General features: G+C 43.4%; 1 protein-coding gene across 2 annotated transcripts in view; it reads left to right on the forward strand.

The window, feature by feature from the left end:
* Window positions 1-10,211: 10,211 nt before the first annotated feature.
* The window catches only part of LOC133364404 (myomegalin-like), a 164,637-nt gene continuing 157,739 nt past the window's right edge, over window positions 10,212-17,109 (forward strand). The window contains exons 1-2 of one of the 2 annotated variants that reach the window (XM_061584874.1): window positions 10,212-10,380; window positions 16,431-16,480. In XM_061584874.1, coding sequence (XP_061440858.1) covers window positions 16,450-16,480 — 31 coding nt within the window. In that variant the 5' untranslated portion in view covers window positions 10,212-10,380; window positions 16,431-16,449. The remainder of the gene's footprint in view (window positions 10,381-16,430; window positions 16,481-17,109) is intronic. The other variant, XM_061584884.1, reaches the window with a different exon arrangement.

Here is a 17,109-nt window from a genome sequence, read left to right on the forward strand (position 1 = left end):
AGTAACCAGCAGAATGTGTCTTCTGCTCATGCCGGTGGAGATTTGTTCGATGAGGTCATAACCAATGTTGGAGAAGAGAGTTATAACACTACGGCCTCTCAGACAAATATGAAGATAACAGATGTCAACACTCACATCCGGCCTTGGAATCTAGTTCTACAGTCTGGAAAACTGGTGATAACATATAATGCAAGGTTCCCAAGACGATGGCCTCCTTTCCCAAGCGTGACAGCTTTGGATAAATGTTTTGCCCGCCTCCTGCACGTACGGCACCCTACTAACTATATTAAATCTATGACCAATATATCCACTACGTCTGGAATCTGGCGCCCAATTGTAACATTTCACTCTCAAGCAAGCGCGCATCAGATCTACAATGCAAGAGAGGAGTTCTTGCTTAGAGGTCTACATATCCAGCAGTACTACACCAATGCATCCGCTCCAGAACCCCTATGGCCTCATCTAGAACGTTCAGAGCGCAATAGCTGTCTAGAGTTAGAGTCATCTTTATCTCCTAACAATTCGCAGGCCAAAGTACAAACTTCTCCTGAGTTACCAGTGATCCCACACCCATCGCTTTCTACTCTGCTCTGCGAAATGGATCCGGAAGAGACCCAACTTGTGGAGCTATATTCCCAGTTACCAGCACCGGAGAGAGTTATGGTTATTAATAAACTCTATTCTCTAATTCAACGGCTAACTGATACGAACCAGAGCAAAGATTATACTGGGGAAGTGGACACTATTTCTGCATCGGATATGTCCCTATCCTTGTCTACGCCCCTTCTGACTCAAGACAAGTCATCGAAATTGCGTCCAGCAACTGGGGCAGTCTTCCTAGACGAAATGGGCCTTTTGGATCAGCTTGAAGTGCTGCACTGACCTCTTTATCCTAAGACTTCCCCCTCTACATTACAACTCTTGTCCTGGAATATAGCGGGATGGTCTGCTAAATAAAACACCCCAGATTTTATTAATTACTTAAATAAACAAGACATAATCTGCTTACAGGAGACCTGGAATACATGTGACCTAAATATAGATGGTTTTACTTCTATAACTTTACCTGCTGACTCCACCTTGCCCAAAACTAAAGGACGCCCTAAAGGAGGCTTGGCAATTCTTATCTCAACATCACTAAAGGTTCTATGTCATAAACTTTCGCCTTGTCACAAATATGCCATGGCTGTCATTTTGACCTTTGACTTTTTGTCACTTTTACTAATTAATGTTTATATCCCACCAGCCATCTCCAGGGCACTCACGGACCAAACATGGGAGGAGATAGATCAATATATCTCAGAGCAGGAGGCACAATTCCCCAAAGCTTCCATAGTCATCATGGGAGACTTTAATGCTAGAATTGGACAGAACAATGAGAGGCTCCTTGACTCCAAGTTATGGAGGGGTGAAGCCAACTCACATTTAGTGCCCAACTTAGAGAGGTCCTCTAAGGACCTAAAAGTCAATTATTTGGGTATATGTCTAACCCGTACTGTCTGAAGCCATAATCTGTTCATTCTTAATGGCCTAAGGCCCTTTGATTCTAGGGCGGAATTTACATTCATTTCAAACATGGGAAGCAGTGTGATCGATTATGTGATCACATCTTACCCTCTTTTGAATCTAATAGCTAATTTTTCGATAGATAAGAGATTGGACAGTGACCACTTACCCTTATCCCTATCAATCTGACTAAAGGCAAACTGCCGGCTTCAGGCAAATTATAATCCTGCCATTAATCACTTGTACTTTACCCACAAACGCCCTAGGTGGACTGTGACAGTTGACTCTAAAATAGCGGAATTTATCTCATCTCCTTCGACCAAAATCATACATGAGGTCCTTGGAAGCTCTTCCAACCTTCCTGAGTCTCTAACTGCTTATGAAGCTTTGATTGAGTCTCTTCAACCTCTTCTAGTACCAAAAGTCGCAGCCATTCAAACCAACTAAAGCTCTGGTACACATAACTGGTACGATTCAGAATGTCTAACTCTGAAAAGACATCTTTAAAAAATCTATTTATGTTATCGCCGGCAAAATGCTAATTGCTTGCCGGATGCTTATTATAGTATTAAAAGGAAGTATAAAGCGCTTATAGCCTCCAAAAAATGGCAAGCCTCTTTAAAGGGATGGGAAAATTTGAGACAAGCAGCCATTGACAAAAACTCCAAGAGTTTTTGGTCACTAGTTAACGGTTCTACCAGACCGTACAATCTTACCCCCTGTAACATATTACCGTGTGTTTGGGAACAATACTTTACTGACCTACAAAAGGAGTCATGTCTCACTTCCTTAAAGGCCCTGCCTACTGATGACAATGGAAATCTTTCCATCTGGACCCTGGTCTCGCAGTTAGAAATTATGGAGCTGATTAATAATTTAAAGCCGGCTAAAGCCCCGGGTGGAGATAATATTCCCCCAGAACTCCTGAAAAAGCATTCAGCCTGGTGGGTTCCTCTTTTGGCCAATTTATTTACATTGATAACAACTCTGGACACTTCCCTCAGGCCTGGAAGGAAGCCATTGTGGTACCCATTTTCAAAAAAGGCCCTAGGGATGAGCCGTCCAGCTATAGGCCAATAAGCCTGCTTTTGATCATTGGAAAGCTTTACGCAAACTATCTAAAGAGGAAATTGTTAAATTGGATGGAAGGGGAAAATGTACTAGGATGCGAACAGGCAGGATTTAGGAGTGGCAGATCTGTTATGGATCACTGTCTCATCCTCCACCACTTAGCCGAAAAATATAGGAACCACGTTGGGAGTGGTCTTTATGTCGCGTTTATTGACCTGAAGTCCGCTTTTGATTCCATCCCGAGGGACTTACTTTGGGCCACATTGGATAAAACCTCTATTGACAAAAGGCTCCTATTCCTGTTATACTATCTCCATCTGAACACCTCGATTCGTGTTCGCTGTGGACGTAATGGGGATCTCTCCAACTCGATCCCCACGTCAAAAGGTGTCAGACAGGGATGTGTATTGGCTCCTCCTCTCTTTAATCTTTTTTTGAACGACCTGGCTTCCAACTGTCTTGCGCAGGACCTTCATTTGCCCCAAATCAAAGGAAGTAGATGCCCCCTCCTGCTTTACGCAGATGACGCGGCCCTACTTTCCTTTTCAAAAGTAGGCCTTATACGACTGATTAGAGTTTTTATGAATTATTGCTCAGGGAACTCACTAACAATTAACTTTACCAAAACTAAAATTTTAGTGTTTTCAAAATCCCGCTCGACCTCTAGATGGAAAATCAATGGCCATTCTATTGAGCAAGTCAGTTCATATAAATACCTAGGGATGATATTCCACTCCTCTCTTTCGTGGGCGCCTCACATTCGTGCGGCAGTTGCTACGGCACGGACAACATCAAAGGTCATTCTACGTTATCATTTTCCTCCCAAGCTTTTATTAAGGCTAGACAGATTATCATTACCCGGCTTCAGGATATTGACTCACAAGCTACGATTCAAGCAGCAGCTAAAGTCTGTTCCCCTATCCATCATAATCTGAGTTTCCATCCTTTAAAGTATGCTCCCTATCTGGAGGCTCTTACGAACCCCAAATATCGTTTGGCCTACTCTAAGGCACGTTTTAACTGTCTAGAGTCGGCTCTTCTGGAGGGTAGATTTCAGGGTATTCCTCTGGAGCAACGTCTCTGCCTGTGCAGTGAAGGATATGTAGAGACGCTTACCCATGTTCTTTTCGTTTGCCCACTATATTCCACGGAAAGGAACCAACTTATCTTACCTTTTATCCAAGAGTACCCTAATTCTGTAGAGCATTGGACGTCTAAGCTTTTGTCTGGTAATAACAGCTCACATCTGATATCTGTCGCTAAGTTTTTATACATAAGCCAGTGTAAACACTCAGTACTTGGTCATCATCACTCTCCTTAATTGTTATGTACTAGCATTTTAGTAGTTTTAGTGTAAATTGATACAAGTGTCTAGATTTGTTTGTACTGCTCTATTTTACTTCTTTTGACGGGTCACTGACCGTATAAAATCTGACTGATGATCCTGCCTTCAGTATTTTTAGCCAATAATTTCCCCCTCCCCTTTAGTGTACATTTCTTTCTTGCTTCTTTTTCCAGTCCTTGGAATCTCCATAGATCTAAGACCTACCAGGTTTCCCCTTTGCTCTTTCTTTCTTCCTGATAACCAGGTCCAAGATGATATAATAAAATAAAAATATTCTATCACATTTAAAAATCCTGTTATCTCATTGGTTTTGCTTTTTAACAGTAAACAGTTAAAATAAAATTAAAGTACATCACAGCTTTCCACAGTCCTACCCCCAGTGACTGCAAGCCTATTGTAACACCTCTTAGAAATCCATCCCGTTCAATTGAACACAAGTACTGTATGAAGCAGTTATCGGGCTACATTGAGATTGGTACAGCTGCAAGGCTTCAGTCAACTTGCAGGGTGGAATAACCACAAAAATACAGGCCTTTGTACTTATATCTTTGCACTATAGATACATTACTCGGTTAAAGGAAAGGAACCAAGATTTGATGCCTATGATACAAGCCCAAAGTCCCCTTTTGCAGCCCTTTTATGCCACCTTCCATTTCTTCAAAACAATCATGTGAGGCAGATGAGGCTGAGAGTTGGTGACTGACCCAAGTTAGGCAGTGAGTAGAAACAATGTGATTAAAATATGAAACTGCACATGCTCAGAGTAATTTTTGTAGTCCCTAAAAGTTTATGTAGTATAGAAAGAGGCATTAAATGGCTGAAAAGGGAGGCTTAGGGCATGTATCACAGGCATCAAATTTTCTGGTATCTTATTTTATGAATTCCTTTTTGGGGGAAGAGGAGTCCTATTTTGAGAACTACACCAAGGTCCCCAACCACTTTAATCCTGCTTTGCTGCCACACAGTTTCGTGAGCTTTTTTGAGGGGTGGGGGAGAGAAGGGAACAGATCCTTCGTTAAAGGGAGAGACTCTTTTGTACCTTTTAAGAGTACTTTTTAAATATTTAGGATTCAAATCGCCTATCAAGGCAAGTGGTACATCAGCGTGACGCATGCTCCCCCCTCCCGCTCGTCCCTCGGAAGCGAAAAGCAAAGCACCTCGTTGGGGATGCAGGCACGGCGACAGAAGGGGGTGGGTGGAGCACCAGGAGGGATTCCCGAAGAGGGACAGGCCAGCTGATTGGGAAGCGGGGGGCCGATTGCACCCTAGTTGGAGGAGCCAAGCCTAATCTCGTCGGTTTTCCGGATCCCTCGGCAGGGACGGAGGTGAGAGGCGGGAGGGTTTGAGGGGAGGGAAGAAGGCAAAGGAGAAGGACCTTTCTGAGTGGGGCGGCAAGACCTGCAAAGAGAAGGCACCGTGTGGGGAGGGAGCTGGAGGGTCGCCAGCCTTTGCTATAGGAATCTCTTGTGAGCAGCCGGATCAAAAGGTCAGTCTGGCTCCTACATCATCCATACACCTGTCAACGGGACCCCCTGATCGCTTGGGAACCTTGAGGCCTGGGCTAGATCAAGGTCGGTGGCGATTGGAGCGGATTGGAAAGGCGCCCTTGGAAGACACCGCGCGCTGTAGATGTTCGTCCGGGGGTTGGAGACGGGCGCTGTTGGGCCCGCCTTCTAACGTCTGGCGAGGGTGAACGGACGGGACAGCCTGGCGTGCACCTGTACAAGAGGGAGGGCGAGGTATTTGGGCAGAAGGGGAGGCTCCTCCAGCAACGAGTTAGGCACACATTTGAAAGCCTGCTTTGTGTGTGTGTGTGTGGCTTTTTGGCGTATTAGCTTATCACACACAGTAGAGGCACTTCCACACATTCCCGTGTTTTTTCAGTAACGGTTATTATTTGCTATCCCATCACTTCCTGTCTGATGGAATGTATCCAGAGGTGGGTTTTGTTTCTCTGTTTTATTATTATTATTATTATGTCATTTGTACTCCACCTTTCTTTTCATGATAGAAACCCAAGGCAGCTTACATATGGTCCCAGGTGGCCTCCCATCCAGGTACTGACCAGCCCTGACCCTGCTTAGCTTCAGCAGAGTGGTGGCTCATGTGCCTTCAGACCATGGCCTGTCTTCCTTCAGTCTTCCTGCAGTCGCTCTTCTCTGCCCTCCACAGCTTTTTCTGTTTGTGTGCCTGCAGGTATTTCTGTACCTGTGTTTCACAGGGCTCATCCATACTGATGTTATTTTTGGGTGCAAATGCAGGTTGTGCAATTCAAGTTGATTTGAAGCTCTTGCACAACAAACCCACTTCCCCTCAAAACTGGACTTTTTGCAATAAGGAAAGTGATGGGAAAATGCACTGGAAAGTGAGCAATGTTGTATAACCTCCTTGCAAACAAATCAAAATGAATGTTCAACAGATAGATGATACCACCTAATCTCTCTGTAAACTTAGTGCAAACAAATCAGTATAAATGCTTAATCAATGACTCATCTGGAAGTGCTCACAATGGGCAAAATGGAGGCTTCTGTGTTGTGTTGTGTGTGAATGGCCACTGTTTATAATGTAAATTACTGCCACCTGTATTTTTCTGCATTTCATTCTTCACTAACTTCATGTATTGCAACTGAGGAGTTTTGTCTTTGAAGATGGCTTGGAAACTTCCATGCATGCAAAATAATGTCACTCTGCTACTGGTTGGGGCAAAGTGATCAGTTCATATTATACCAATACTTTATCGGTTGTGCCAGTTATCTGTGTGTTTCGAAGTCCAATTCTAAATGCTGACGATGACTCTGAAAGCTCTAAACAGCTTGGGACTGGGTTATCTTAAAGTGTGTCTGACTCTGTATCACTCTATCCATACCCTAAGATCTATGTCAGAGATCCTCTTGAGAGGCTTGTTTGTAAAAAATATGAGGGTGATAGGCACACAGAATAGCCTTATTTTGTGGTGAGCCCAGTTATGGTTATCAGAGAAGCACCATCTCTGTTCTCTTTTAAATGGGCCTTAATTTAGAATGTTGGATTTTGGTTTGTAGTTCTGTATGAGCTGTTTTGTCTTATGTTGGTTTTATATTTTTTTGATGTAGTTGCATATTTTAAAAGTTTAAAATGTTTTATTGCTATGTTTATTTGATTGTAAACCTCTGAGTCATGCATGAAAAGCAGCATAGAAAACTTTTACTTAAATAAATATCACCTGCACCCCTCCCACCCGTGCCATCGCTATATATATCTGCAACTCAAGATAACACTTCATGCATCTGATGATAATAAATGTAAGTCTTTAAGATTGTTTTTTCTCCACAATTTTCAGGAAATATCATGAATAGATGGTTAAAGAAGATGCGGTTTTACAACATACCTACATTTGTCTACTCGATATGTATTGGCCCTGAGTTCCCTTGCTGTCGCTGTGGAGCATGTAGGTTGCCTTGATACTCTTAGTGATCTGTGTGCAATGAAACAGGAGTGTCAGTGGTCAGGAGTGTCAGTGGTCAGAGTGCAGAGAGCATAAATCTCACCAAACAGCAGTGGAAAAAAACTTACTTCTCCAACACCATTGCATTAGCAAATAACTGTGCAGCAGAGCATTTCTGAGTGGCGAATGGGCTTTTGTCATCTGACCAAGAAACCATTGCTGTGACACCCTCAACAGCCTTCTGTAACAATTTTGCAGGGTACTTTAGGGTGTAGTGGTTAGAGTGTTGGACTATGACCTGGGAGACCAGGGTTCAAATCCCTACACAGCCATGAAGCTCACTCAGTGACCTTGGGCCAGTCACTGCCTCTCAGCCTCAGAGGAAGGCAATGGTAAACCTCCTCTGAATACCGCTTACTATGAAAACCCTACTGGTAGGGCTGCCATAAGTCGGGATTGAGTTGAAGGCAGTCCATTTAGGGACAACTTTGCTGACATTCAGATAGAGTTGGATGCCTCACCATCCAGACCACTGTCTATTCCTTCTATAATGGATCACTTTCAATTATTTTGGCCTGAGGATGTGGACAAGCTGCTGGGAGCAGTGCAGCCGACACCTGCCCCCTTGATCCCGCCCATCTTGGCTTCTTGGAGTTAGCCATTGGGGGTTGACTGGGAGGGTCCAGATAATGATTAATGCTTCACTGAAGAAAGGGAGATATCATTTGAAGGTGCTGATAGTATGTCCCCTTAAGAGGACCTCCCTGGACCCAGAAATATTAAACAACCATTGCTCAGCTGCAAGTATCCCATTTTTGGGTGAGGTGCTGGGGAGGGGGTTCAGCTTCAGGTATTCTTGGAAGAAACTGATTATCTGGATCCTTTCCATTCTGGCACCAGGGTCAGCCATGGCACTGATACTGCCTTGGTCACCCTGGTTGATTACTTTTGTTGGGTGAGAGAGATGAGGGGAGTGCAGCCCTGCTTGTTTTCCTTGATCTCTTGGTGGCTTTTGATACTGTTTACCATTGTGTTCTTTTGGAGCGTCTCAAGGATGTGGTGGTTGGTGGGCACTGTGCTTCAGAGGTTTCACTCCTACTTCCAGGGCCATTTCCAGAATGTAGTTATGGGGGGACTGTTTGGTGCCATGGGAGCTGTCCTGTGGTGTCCCCCAGGGTTCCATCTTGTCCCCCATGCTATTTAACATATATATGAAGGCACTGGGGGCTGTCAGATTTGGAGTGAGGTGTCACCCATATGTGGGTGATGCCCAGTTGTCTCTCTCTGTTCCCTTAGCATCTGGAGATGAGGTGCTAGACCAGTGCTTGGAGATGTTGATGGGCTGGATGTGGGCCAATAAATTGAAGCAGAATCCTGAAAGGATGGTGGTGTTATGTCCTCTAAGTTCTCAAGTCCAGGAGGTGGGAAGAGACCCTGTTCTGGATCAGGTTGCATCCCATGGAAGGAGCAGGTCTGCAGCATAGGGGTATTCCTGGATCCAGTATTGTCACTGGCGGCCCAGGGGGCCTCGGTTCCTACGGGTGCCTGTTTCCATCTGTGGCTGGTTCACCAGCTATGCCGCCTTTTGGACAGAAATGACTTGTCCACTGTATTCCATGCTCTGGTAACTTCCATATTGGATGATTGCAAGGCACTCTATGTGGGGCTGCCTTTGAAGCCTACTTGAAAACTTCAACTGGTCCAAAATGCAGCAACCAGATGCTGGATTCCATTTAGGTTAGGGTTCCATTTAAAATACATATAAGCCCTGTGTTAAAAGGGCTGCATTGATTGCCAGTTTGTTTTGGGGTCCCTGTGGCAGCCCCTGAGCTGTGAGATTCCCTTCCCAAAGAGGTGCATCTGGCATCTTCATGGTGCAGTTTTTCTTTATCTTGGCCTTTGACACCTGGGATATAGACATTTTAGGCTCCACCCTATTCTTCAGATTGTAAATTGTTTTAAATAGTTTTAATATTGTATTTTAAATTGTTGTAAACTGCACTGGGACCTTATGGTGAAAGGGAAGTAAGAAATTGAAACAACAATTTCAAAATAACAATCCCTCTGGGCCAAAGGAGAAGTTTTGTAAGAAGCTCAAGAAACAGTCTATTGAAGATCTTTTGTAATGAAAAGCAGCACTGGAGACCTAACCGGTGAGCAGAGGGGCTACTTAACCCTCTCCCTTCCTGCAGTGCTGTTCACTCAAAATTCTAAGGATCTGACTTCATTAACCATCATCTGCAGGATGAAATCTCACTCTGTAGCATTTTATAGGTGGAGCTCTGGTCTTGACCACAGGAGCCATAACTGCAGCTGAGACAAGAATAGCACATTCCTGAGAACCCAAATGAACAGCTGTCTCTCCACACAGGACAAGAGGGCAGGGAAACCGCATTTTCACTCAGAGCGTTGTCTTTTTTTAAAATAACCCCCTCCATACAAGGGTTCATGGCAGGGGGCCCTAAAGTTTGAACTACAAACAACCAGTTATTATTTGGCATGCTTACCTAGAGCTTTCTGTGTAGTTTTAAATCGTGGGGCCTCTTGGCCAGTGCCCTGGCATTTGGGAGCAGACAGTACATGAAGGGAATGGGACAGTAGGACGAACATTTTTTTGCAACATAAGGACCAGCCTTTCCTGAGCCTGATACAAGGAGCTCTTTACCCTAAAACTGCTCACTGCTGAATGGGTGAGCACTCTGCTGCCCTTTAACCCTTCCCTCACTGCTGGAGGGCTGGTTCTCTGTCTGGCTGGTGACTGCTGGGGCTCCACCTCCGTGTGACTAGTGAGTTGACTCTGTGCCGAGAATCTTGAGCCAGCCAGTCATTTGGGAGGCTCTTGGTCCTCTAGGCAGTATCTTCCTCCCTCCCAGCCTGTATACCTGTGTTTCTGACGGGGACAGCTGCTATTCTAGTTCACTGTGACAGAAGTGCCATACTCTGAGCCAGGCAGGTCTGGAAGGAAGGTGCTTTCTTCATCTCTTCCTCATCGCTAATCAGTGAGGAGCTGACCCAAAGATGGATGGCGAAAGGGGTAAGTAGGACTTCCCCCCTATGTTTCTCTTGGACAGCATGGCGGTAAACATCAAAGCACTCTGTGTGCTCCTTCCTGTGTGTGCCTTTTGGGATTGTCTGCCATGGCTTTTTTTTAATCTGACTTGCACGGCACTCTCCCCTTGTTGGGCTGAGCTGCCTCTTGAAACCTTTCATGCCTGACAGTCACAGAGGAGCATCTGCAAAGGATGCTGGCTTCGGACTGTTTGTTTGCATTTTTCATTTAGCTGGCACAGCCTGTCTCTACAAAATGCTGCATTTCTAGCCCCCTGGAAACAATAGACAGTTGGCAACCAGACAAGGCTCACAACATAAAGAGGATGATCTGGGCCAGTCTTGGCTACTCCTACCAAAACGTCCTTGGAGATAGGCCCATTTTGCTGAATGATGGGGAGGTGTCTGGCTATTCCTCTGAATCCAGTGACTGAACAAAGCTCTAGGTAAAGGCTTTCTTCCAACTGAAGTTTCATCAGGGGCAATAATTTCATCAGCCACCACCTGGGGCAAACCTCCCTCAGCAGCGTAGTGGCTTGTTTGCGAGCCCCCAAAGACTTCACCTGTGAAGTTTTGTGAAGCAGAGGCCCGTTCATTGACCTCTGAGGACAGGAAGGCTGTTTTCATGCTGCTTTCTGCTCTTAGCTATTAGAATTGTTGTTTTCTGTGTTGAAAATTATTCATCATTTTAAGTGTTTATATTGTTGTGAGCCCTTTTTTAGGTTTTAAAGTGGAAAGTAGTCAAAACGTTAAAATGAATAAATACGGCTCATATGGGAGGCAGTGTTCTCCAAAATTAATTTATAGGAATTTCTAATGTTCATTCTATAATGTGCCATACATTTTAAATCTTTCTCAGCAATGTTGTTGTTGAGCTGTTTATCCCTCATGTTACACTTATGTATTTGGTTATTGTCTATAAGTAATGAAGCTTATAGACTTGTTTTCTTTTTAATTTAATTTAATTGTCTTATTCTATATCTCCATTCTAAGATAATTTTGATTTTTTTAGCCTGTCATCTAAAGTGATTACAATCCCTGCCCCCACTCCTGTTTTATATTATATACACATTTATTATGCATTGTCTGAATGTAAATGTACTGCCTTCAAGTCAATCCTGGCTTACGTTGACCCTATGAATAGGGTTTTCATGGTAAATGGTATTCAGAGGTGGTTTTACCATTGCCTTCCTCTGAGGCTGAGAGGCAGTGACTGGCCCAAGGTCACCCAGTGAGCTTCATGGCTGTGTGGCGATTCGAACCCTGGTCTCCCAGGTCGCAGTCCAACACCTTAACCACTACACCACACTGGCTCTCATACATTGTCTACTCTTTTATTAAAATGCTTAATGAAAATGTTGGATGCCACTGAAATTGAGACTGATCCTGTGAAGTCTCACCAGATATATCTTTTGTTTCAGTTTGCTATGGTTCCCAGGTGTGAAGGAGGAAAGTTAGGGCACTTGTACTTTGAGTAGTTATATAAAAGAGGGATTTTTGACAAGGGCATGACAAGCTGCACCATCTGAAATTCACTCTTGTACACAAAACAAAAAGAGCCAGCTATTGTCCTTTATGTCTGGTTGCCCTGTACTTTATTAACAGTCCTTCTGTGTAGTTTTTCAAAAAGAGATGCATTTTCTCCAGGATGCTTAAAGGTTTTTCAAAATAGTGATAAAAGGAGCTTAGTCAGAGTATATATTAAAGATTAAGACGGATGCCAGTGTGGTTAATGAGCAGAGGCAAGGAAGCTACCTAAAGGCATTTCAGAAAATGGAAGTCTTGCCCAAATAAAGAGAACAAAAAGGAGTACAACCTTTGGCCAAAAAGAAAAAAACGTTGACATTAAGGAGTGCAAAAAAAAAAAAGAGAATTTGTAAGCATATAGATATAGATCAAACCTTGCTGAAGACGAATCAATGTGGCTTCTGCAAAAGTGAGTTCTGCTTCAATCTCCTTTTCGAGTTCTTTGAGTATATTAACAAGCATGTGATTAAGGATGATCTGGTGAACATATACTTGGCCTTCCAAAAAGCTTTTGACAAGATCTCTTACCAATGGCTCCTGAATAAACTTAGCAGTTATAGGAGATGTGGACAAATCCTCTTGCAGTCCAGTAGCAGGTAAAAGAATAGGAAGCAGAGGGCAGGAGTAAATGGGCAGTTTTCACAAAGAAGGGAAATAAGCAGAGGACCTCTAATGTGGGAGGTGCAGTTACCCATTCCTTATTGGGAATGTGCCTTATGAGTAGTATATGTGTTTTGGGAAGGGTGATGTCATTCCACTGTTGCCACATGTTAATTGATGCGTCTTCCATACACGGCTAATGGAGGCATCGTTGGTATGCAGGGACACAGGATGGGAGTATTGTCAGCTAAATTTGCTTTTCTTTCTACAGCTGTTATTGTACTAGTGGCTCTGCTGGGTTGATTATAGAATGATATCTATGTTATGCTGACATTAGCCTTGGCATCAGTCCTGGCATCATGGCTACTAGCAGGATTATAGTGTTGGTCTGCCTAATATTTGGAAAAGAGGGAAGCTCTGGATAGGAATTTCTGAGGATGAGAGAAAAAGAAAGACCTCTTTGCACATAATGGATCCCTCAATTATTCTTCATTTCATATTTCCTCTGCACGTTCCCATGACTTCTAATATATTTTTAAAGGATCTGGCAAAAATACAAACACATAATTCCAGATTCTGCAGCATAACAAAACAAACTTGTGGAACTGCATAAATAATATACAGCAGACAACTATAAATAAATGTATCCAGATATGCATAATGTATTACAATTGCATTGTGTGGGTTTTGTGAAGCTGTTCCATAACAGTCAGTCTTCCTGGCTGTTTGCTCATGCCAAGTCAGTAGTCTAATTTCCTCGGCAAGAATGATTCCCCTTGCCCTCCCCCACCTTGTGATAATGAAAGCCTGGCAGTTTGGCTGTACTGAGTCATTTGTAAGGGGTGAAATATTCTGAATGTAGTTCAAGGAAACATCAAGGGCTGCTTCCTGCCTTGCTCCAGCCCCCTTATTGAGCATGCATTCTCCATATTGATTGCAACCCAACCTCATTGCTACACCTCTCCCAAGGGTCTATTGCATTTCTCCTGCTTTCTTTGCTGCTCAGGGCTCTTCTTTGAAAAAGGGGGGAATCTTAGCACCTAATGGAACTAAATTGATCCAACAGAAGGGGCCATCCATTTCCATCCTGGCCTTCCCATCTAACTGCTGACCTCTCACCTCTTTGCAGTCATTGACTGGCACTAGGAAAGTGTTGTCTGCCTAAACGTCCCATCATGTTTGCATTTCTGGGTATACAGGGACTAAGGCTAGAGAGCGTTTCTGTTTAATATAAGATTGGTGATGTGTAGCCCTGGTTTGATAGACCTTGGATGATTGAGGATTTCTCTGGTAACTGGTCGCCTTCTATACCCATTAGGCAGTTTGACTGGTCACAGAAGTGATCTTTGTCTTCAGATTTAGGGTACATTCACACAGAGGTTTGTAAAAGGTTTGGAAGACCTATAGATCCACAGACGTTCTGATCCTGTGCTGCCTGTTCCAGCCAACCTGGCAGTGGCTTTCCATATTCTGAGGAGGGAATGTTGCTGCTTTAGCTTCCTTTGGTTGTACCTGTTTCTTGCTTCCAGTGTAGGGCCTGAATGCTACATTGTGATTTTTCTTAATGAGGCCAGCTCAGGCCCATAGCCAGCATTTTTTCAGTGTGGAGCGAGTATTATAAATCATTGTGGTACAGAAAAAGACAGAACAAAAACATTTTATTTTGCACCAAACTTTAAAACTAGGGGTGCTTTATCATATCTTAAGTTGGTGTGCACGTTGAGCGCTTTCTTGGAGAAGGCAGATCAGGCCACTGTCGCTCATGCCTTGCTCATATCCAGTTTGGAATTCTTGTAGCATATTCAACACAGGGCTGCCTTTGAAAAGTGTTCAGAAATTTCAGCTAGTGCAAAATATGGCAGGTGAAGTTTTTACCAGGCTTGGAACTTTTAATCTTTTGACTCTATCAGCTTCATTGGCTTGGTTTGTTTCTGAGCTGTATTCAAAGTTGCCTTTCAAGGCGTAAATAGTTTGGGGCCGGATGTTGAAGGACTGGCACTCCACACATCATTCAGTCCCCCTGCTTGGGCCTTTGAGGCAGCACCTCCACCGTATCCTATCACTGGCAGGAGCTCAGTTGGTGGGTATACAGAGCAGGGCCTCCTTCGTTGTGATGCCCACTCAGGCTTTGGAACTCTCTACCCTGGGAGGTATGGTTAGTTGGCTCCATCACTGATGGCATTTCAGCGCATTGTAAAAAATACTTTATCCTGCTGTGACTTTGGCCTAGAGTTCTGAATTCTGATTTTGCTCCTGCAAAAATGATATTTTGTTATGTTGCTTTGATATCCTTTTATTTTATGCTTTTATAACTGTTAGCCATCTTGGAGGTCTCATTATTGTGACAAAAAGCGGCGGATCTAAATGTAGGAATAAATAAATTAAAAGTCTGATATGTTTAAAGTTACTTCATTTTTAATGTAAATTGAGTTAGACTTTTAGTGCCGAGGCCCAAGTGCTCCTTTAGGCCCTAGATTCTATGGTGATCACTGACCAATTCAATTTGAAACGGAGAAGTTATGTCTGTCCTATTTAGGCTGCAATCCTTTACCCACTTACCTGTGAGTAAATCCCATTGAACTCAGTGGGACTTACTTCTGGGTAAAGTACTGCCTTCAAGTCAATTCTGACTTATGGTGACCCTATGAATAGGGTTTTCATGAGGCTGAGAGGCGGTGACTGGCCCAAGGTCACCCAGTGAGCTTCATGGCTATGTGGGGATTCGAACCCTGGTCTCCCAAGTTGTAGTCCAACACCTTAACCACTATACCACTTCTGGGTAGGCGTGTAAAATTTTGCACTTTAATTAATTGATTTTAGTACTTTGCAAACATAATCACAAACTCATTATGGCAATATAATATTTCATCTAGCTACATGGTAGGTAATGGAGACACCAAAAGGGATTGGGGGAAAGACAATAATGCTGAAGCAGAAATGTGTCTTTCTGAATTCCTTCTAAAAAGGTGGCATCTGAGAATAGCTTTCAGTAAGTTGAACAGGGAGAAGGTCATGGCCAGAGATTACTGTGACAACATATGTAGCAGACAGAGAATTTCCCTCAGGAGTAATTGGATCATAAGGAATTGTATCAAAATGTGCACAGAATTCCTTGGACAATTCTCCCTCCAAATCTGGTTTCTGTCCTAGCTCCAGATGTTATCAATTTCACTCACTGGGTGGAGAGTTCCTTTACCAGCCATAGATTCCCAACACGATATGTAACACTGAAAGAGCTGGATCTACATATTGGGGATCTCAGGCAAGCTGATTGTGGCATGCTTTCTCCTTACTATTGGTGCCACCAGGTATGGTCACTCAGAGAGGCAGCAGGAGAGTAATTAAGCAGGCAGCTGTGGTGAAAATAAGGAGGAGGAGACATTGCCCACTTGCTGACCTGTCTTCTCTCTCTTGGTGACAGTGGGAACCTCACCATCACACAAAGGGAGAAGGCCGATATATGAGCAGAACACAGTCTCTTGGCTCCTCACCCTGTATGGCGGTGAGTGATGTTCCTGGTGAAAATACACACACACTTAATGCTTTCTGTATGTCTTAAGTAGTGAGTGTACATCCTCTGTTGCAACATGTTGCTCCCCTTTTTGTAATGTTTCTCAGAAGTTTATCCTAAGCAGGAACCTCTTCCCACCCCAAATCTCAAAATTGTCAAGATTTTTTTAAAAAAAGGCTATTAGTCATACATAGTCCCAGACTGGAAGGAACTGAAGCAACAAACTATTCAATCAACTGTCACAGTCATAATATATGAACAGTTTGGAGAAAATATGAGGGGATTTCCTGAATGAGGAATATGAGTAAATTCTGCAAGAGGAGAAACTCTGTTGTTTAGGTACTTCCACAAGCTTTAATGTTGTACACTTAAATTTGCCAATGCATTCTTCTGTGCAGGGAGGAGACTGAGGGCAAGATGGTTCCTAGAACTGAGCATGTGATGATGGGTAAGGACCATCCCCTTTGCACTATACTTTGATCTGCTTGTGTAGTCCTTACTTAATCAGTTTTGCCAATGCCATTTACACAAGGGCATTCACACCCTTTCTGCTTCTGATGAGGTATGTGGATACCTGACATGTAGCTGTAAGACACCACATCTCTAACTGATTATGAGGAGAAACTGCTTCTCAAATAATGTTTTTACTTCATAACAGGAACAAGATGCTTGAAAAACATGTAGTATATTGTAGGAAAAACATTCCACTCTGTGGAACTGTCCATCCCTAAAAACACTTTGTAACTAATCCCCTGCCACCTTGGCTCACACATTTTCCCTCATGTGACCCCCCCCCTTTACCCACAAGACAAGTCATAAGAAAGTTAGAGGATTTCAGCAGGTAGTTATAGGATATGCACTGACTAGAAATGAAGCAGTGTGACCATCCCAAAACTTTTGCAGATGCAAAAAGTATTGAAAGTGGGATCACTTATGACCACTCTGATAGCATCACGAGCATAAATAATAATAAAAAAGATGTTTGTGGGGGACCTTACTGCTGAAATTCAATAACCTTTTATACCACAAATGTACTGGTTTATTTTTTGTCCTGCTTTTGTTGCTCTATAGCCCCTC

This window comes from Rhineura floridana, chromosome 1 (genome assembly GCF_030035675.1).
Source record: "Rhineura floridana isolate rRhiFlo1 chromosome 1, rRhiFlo1.hap2, whole genome shotgun sequence".
Taxonomy (NCBI): Eukaryota; Metazoa; Chordata; class Lepidosauria; order Squamata; family Rhineuridae; genus Rhineura; species Rhineura floridana.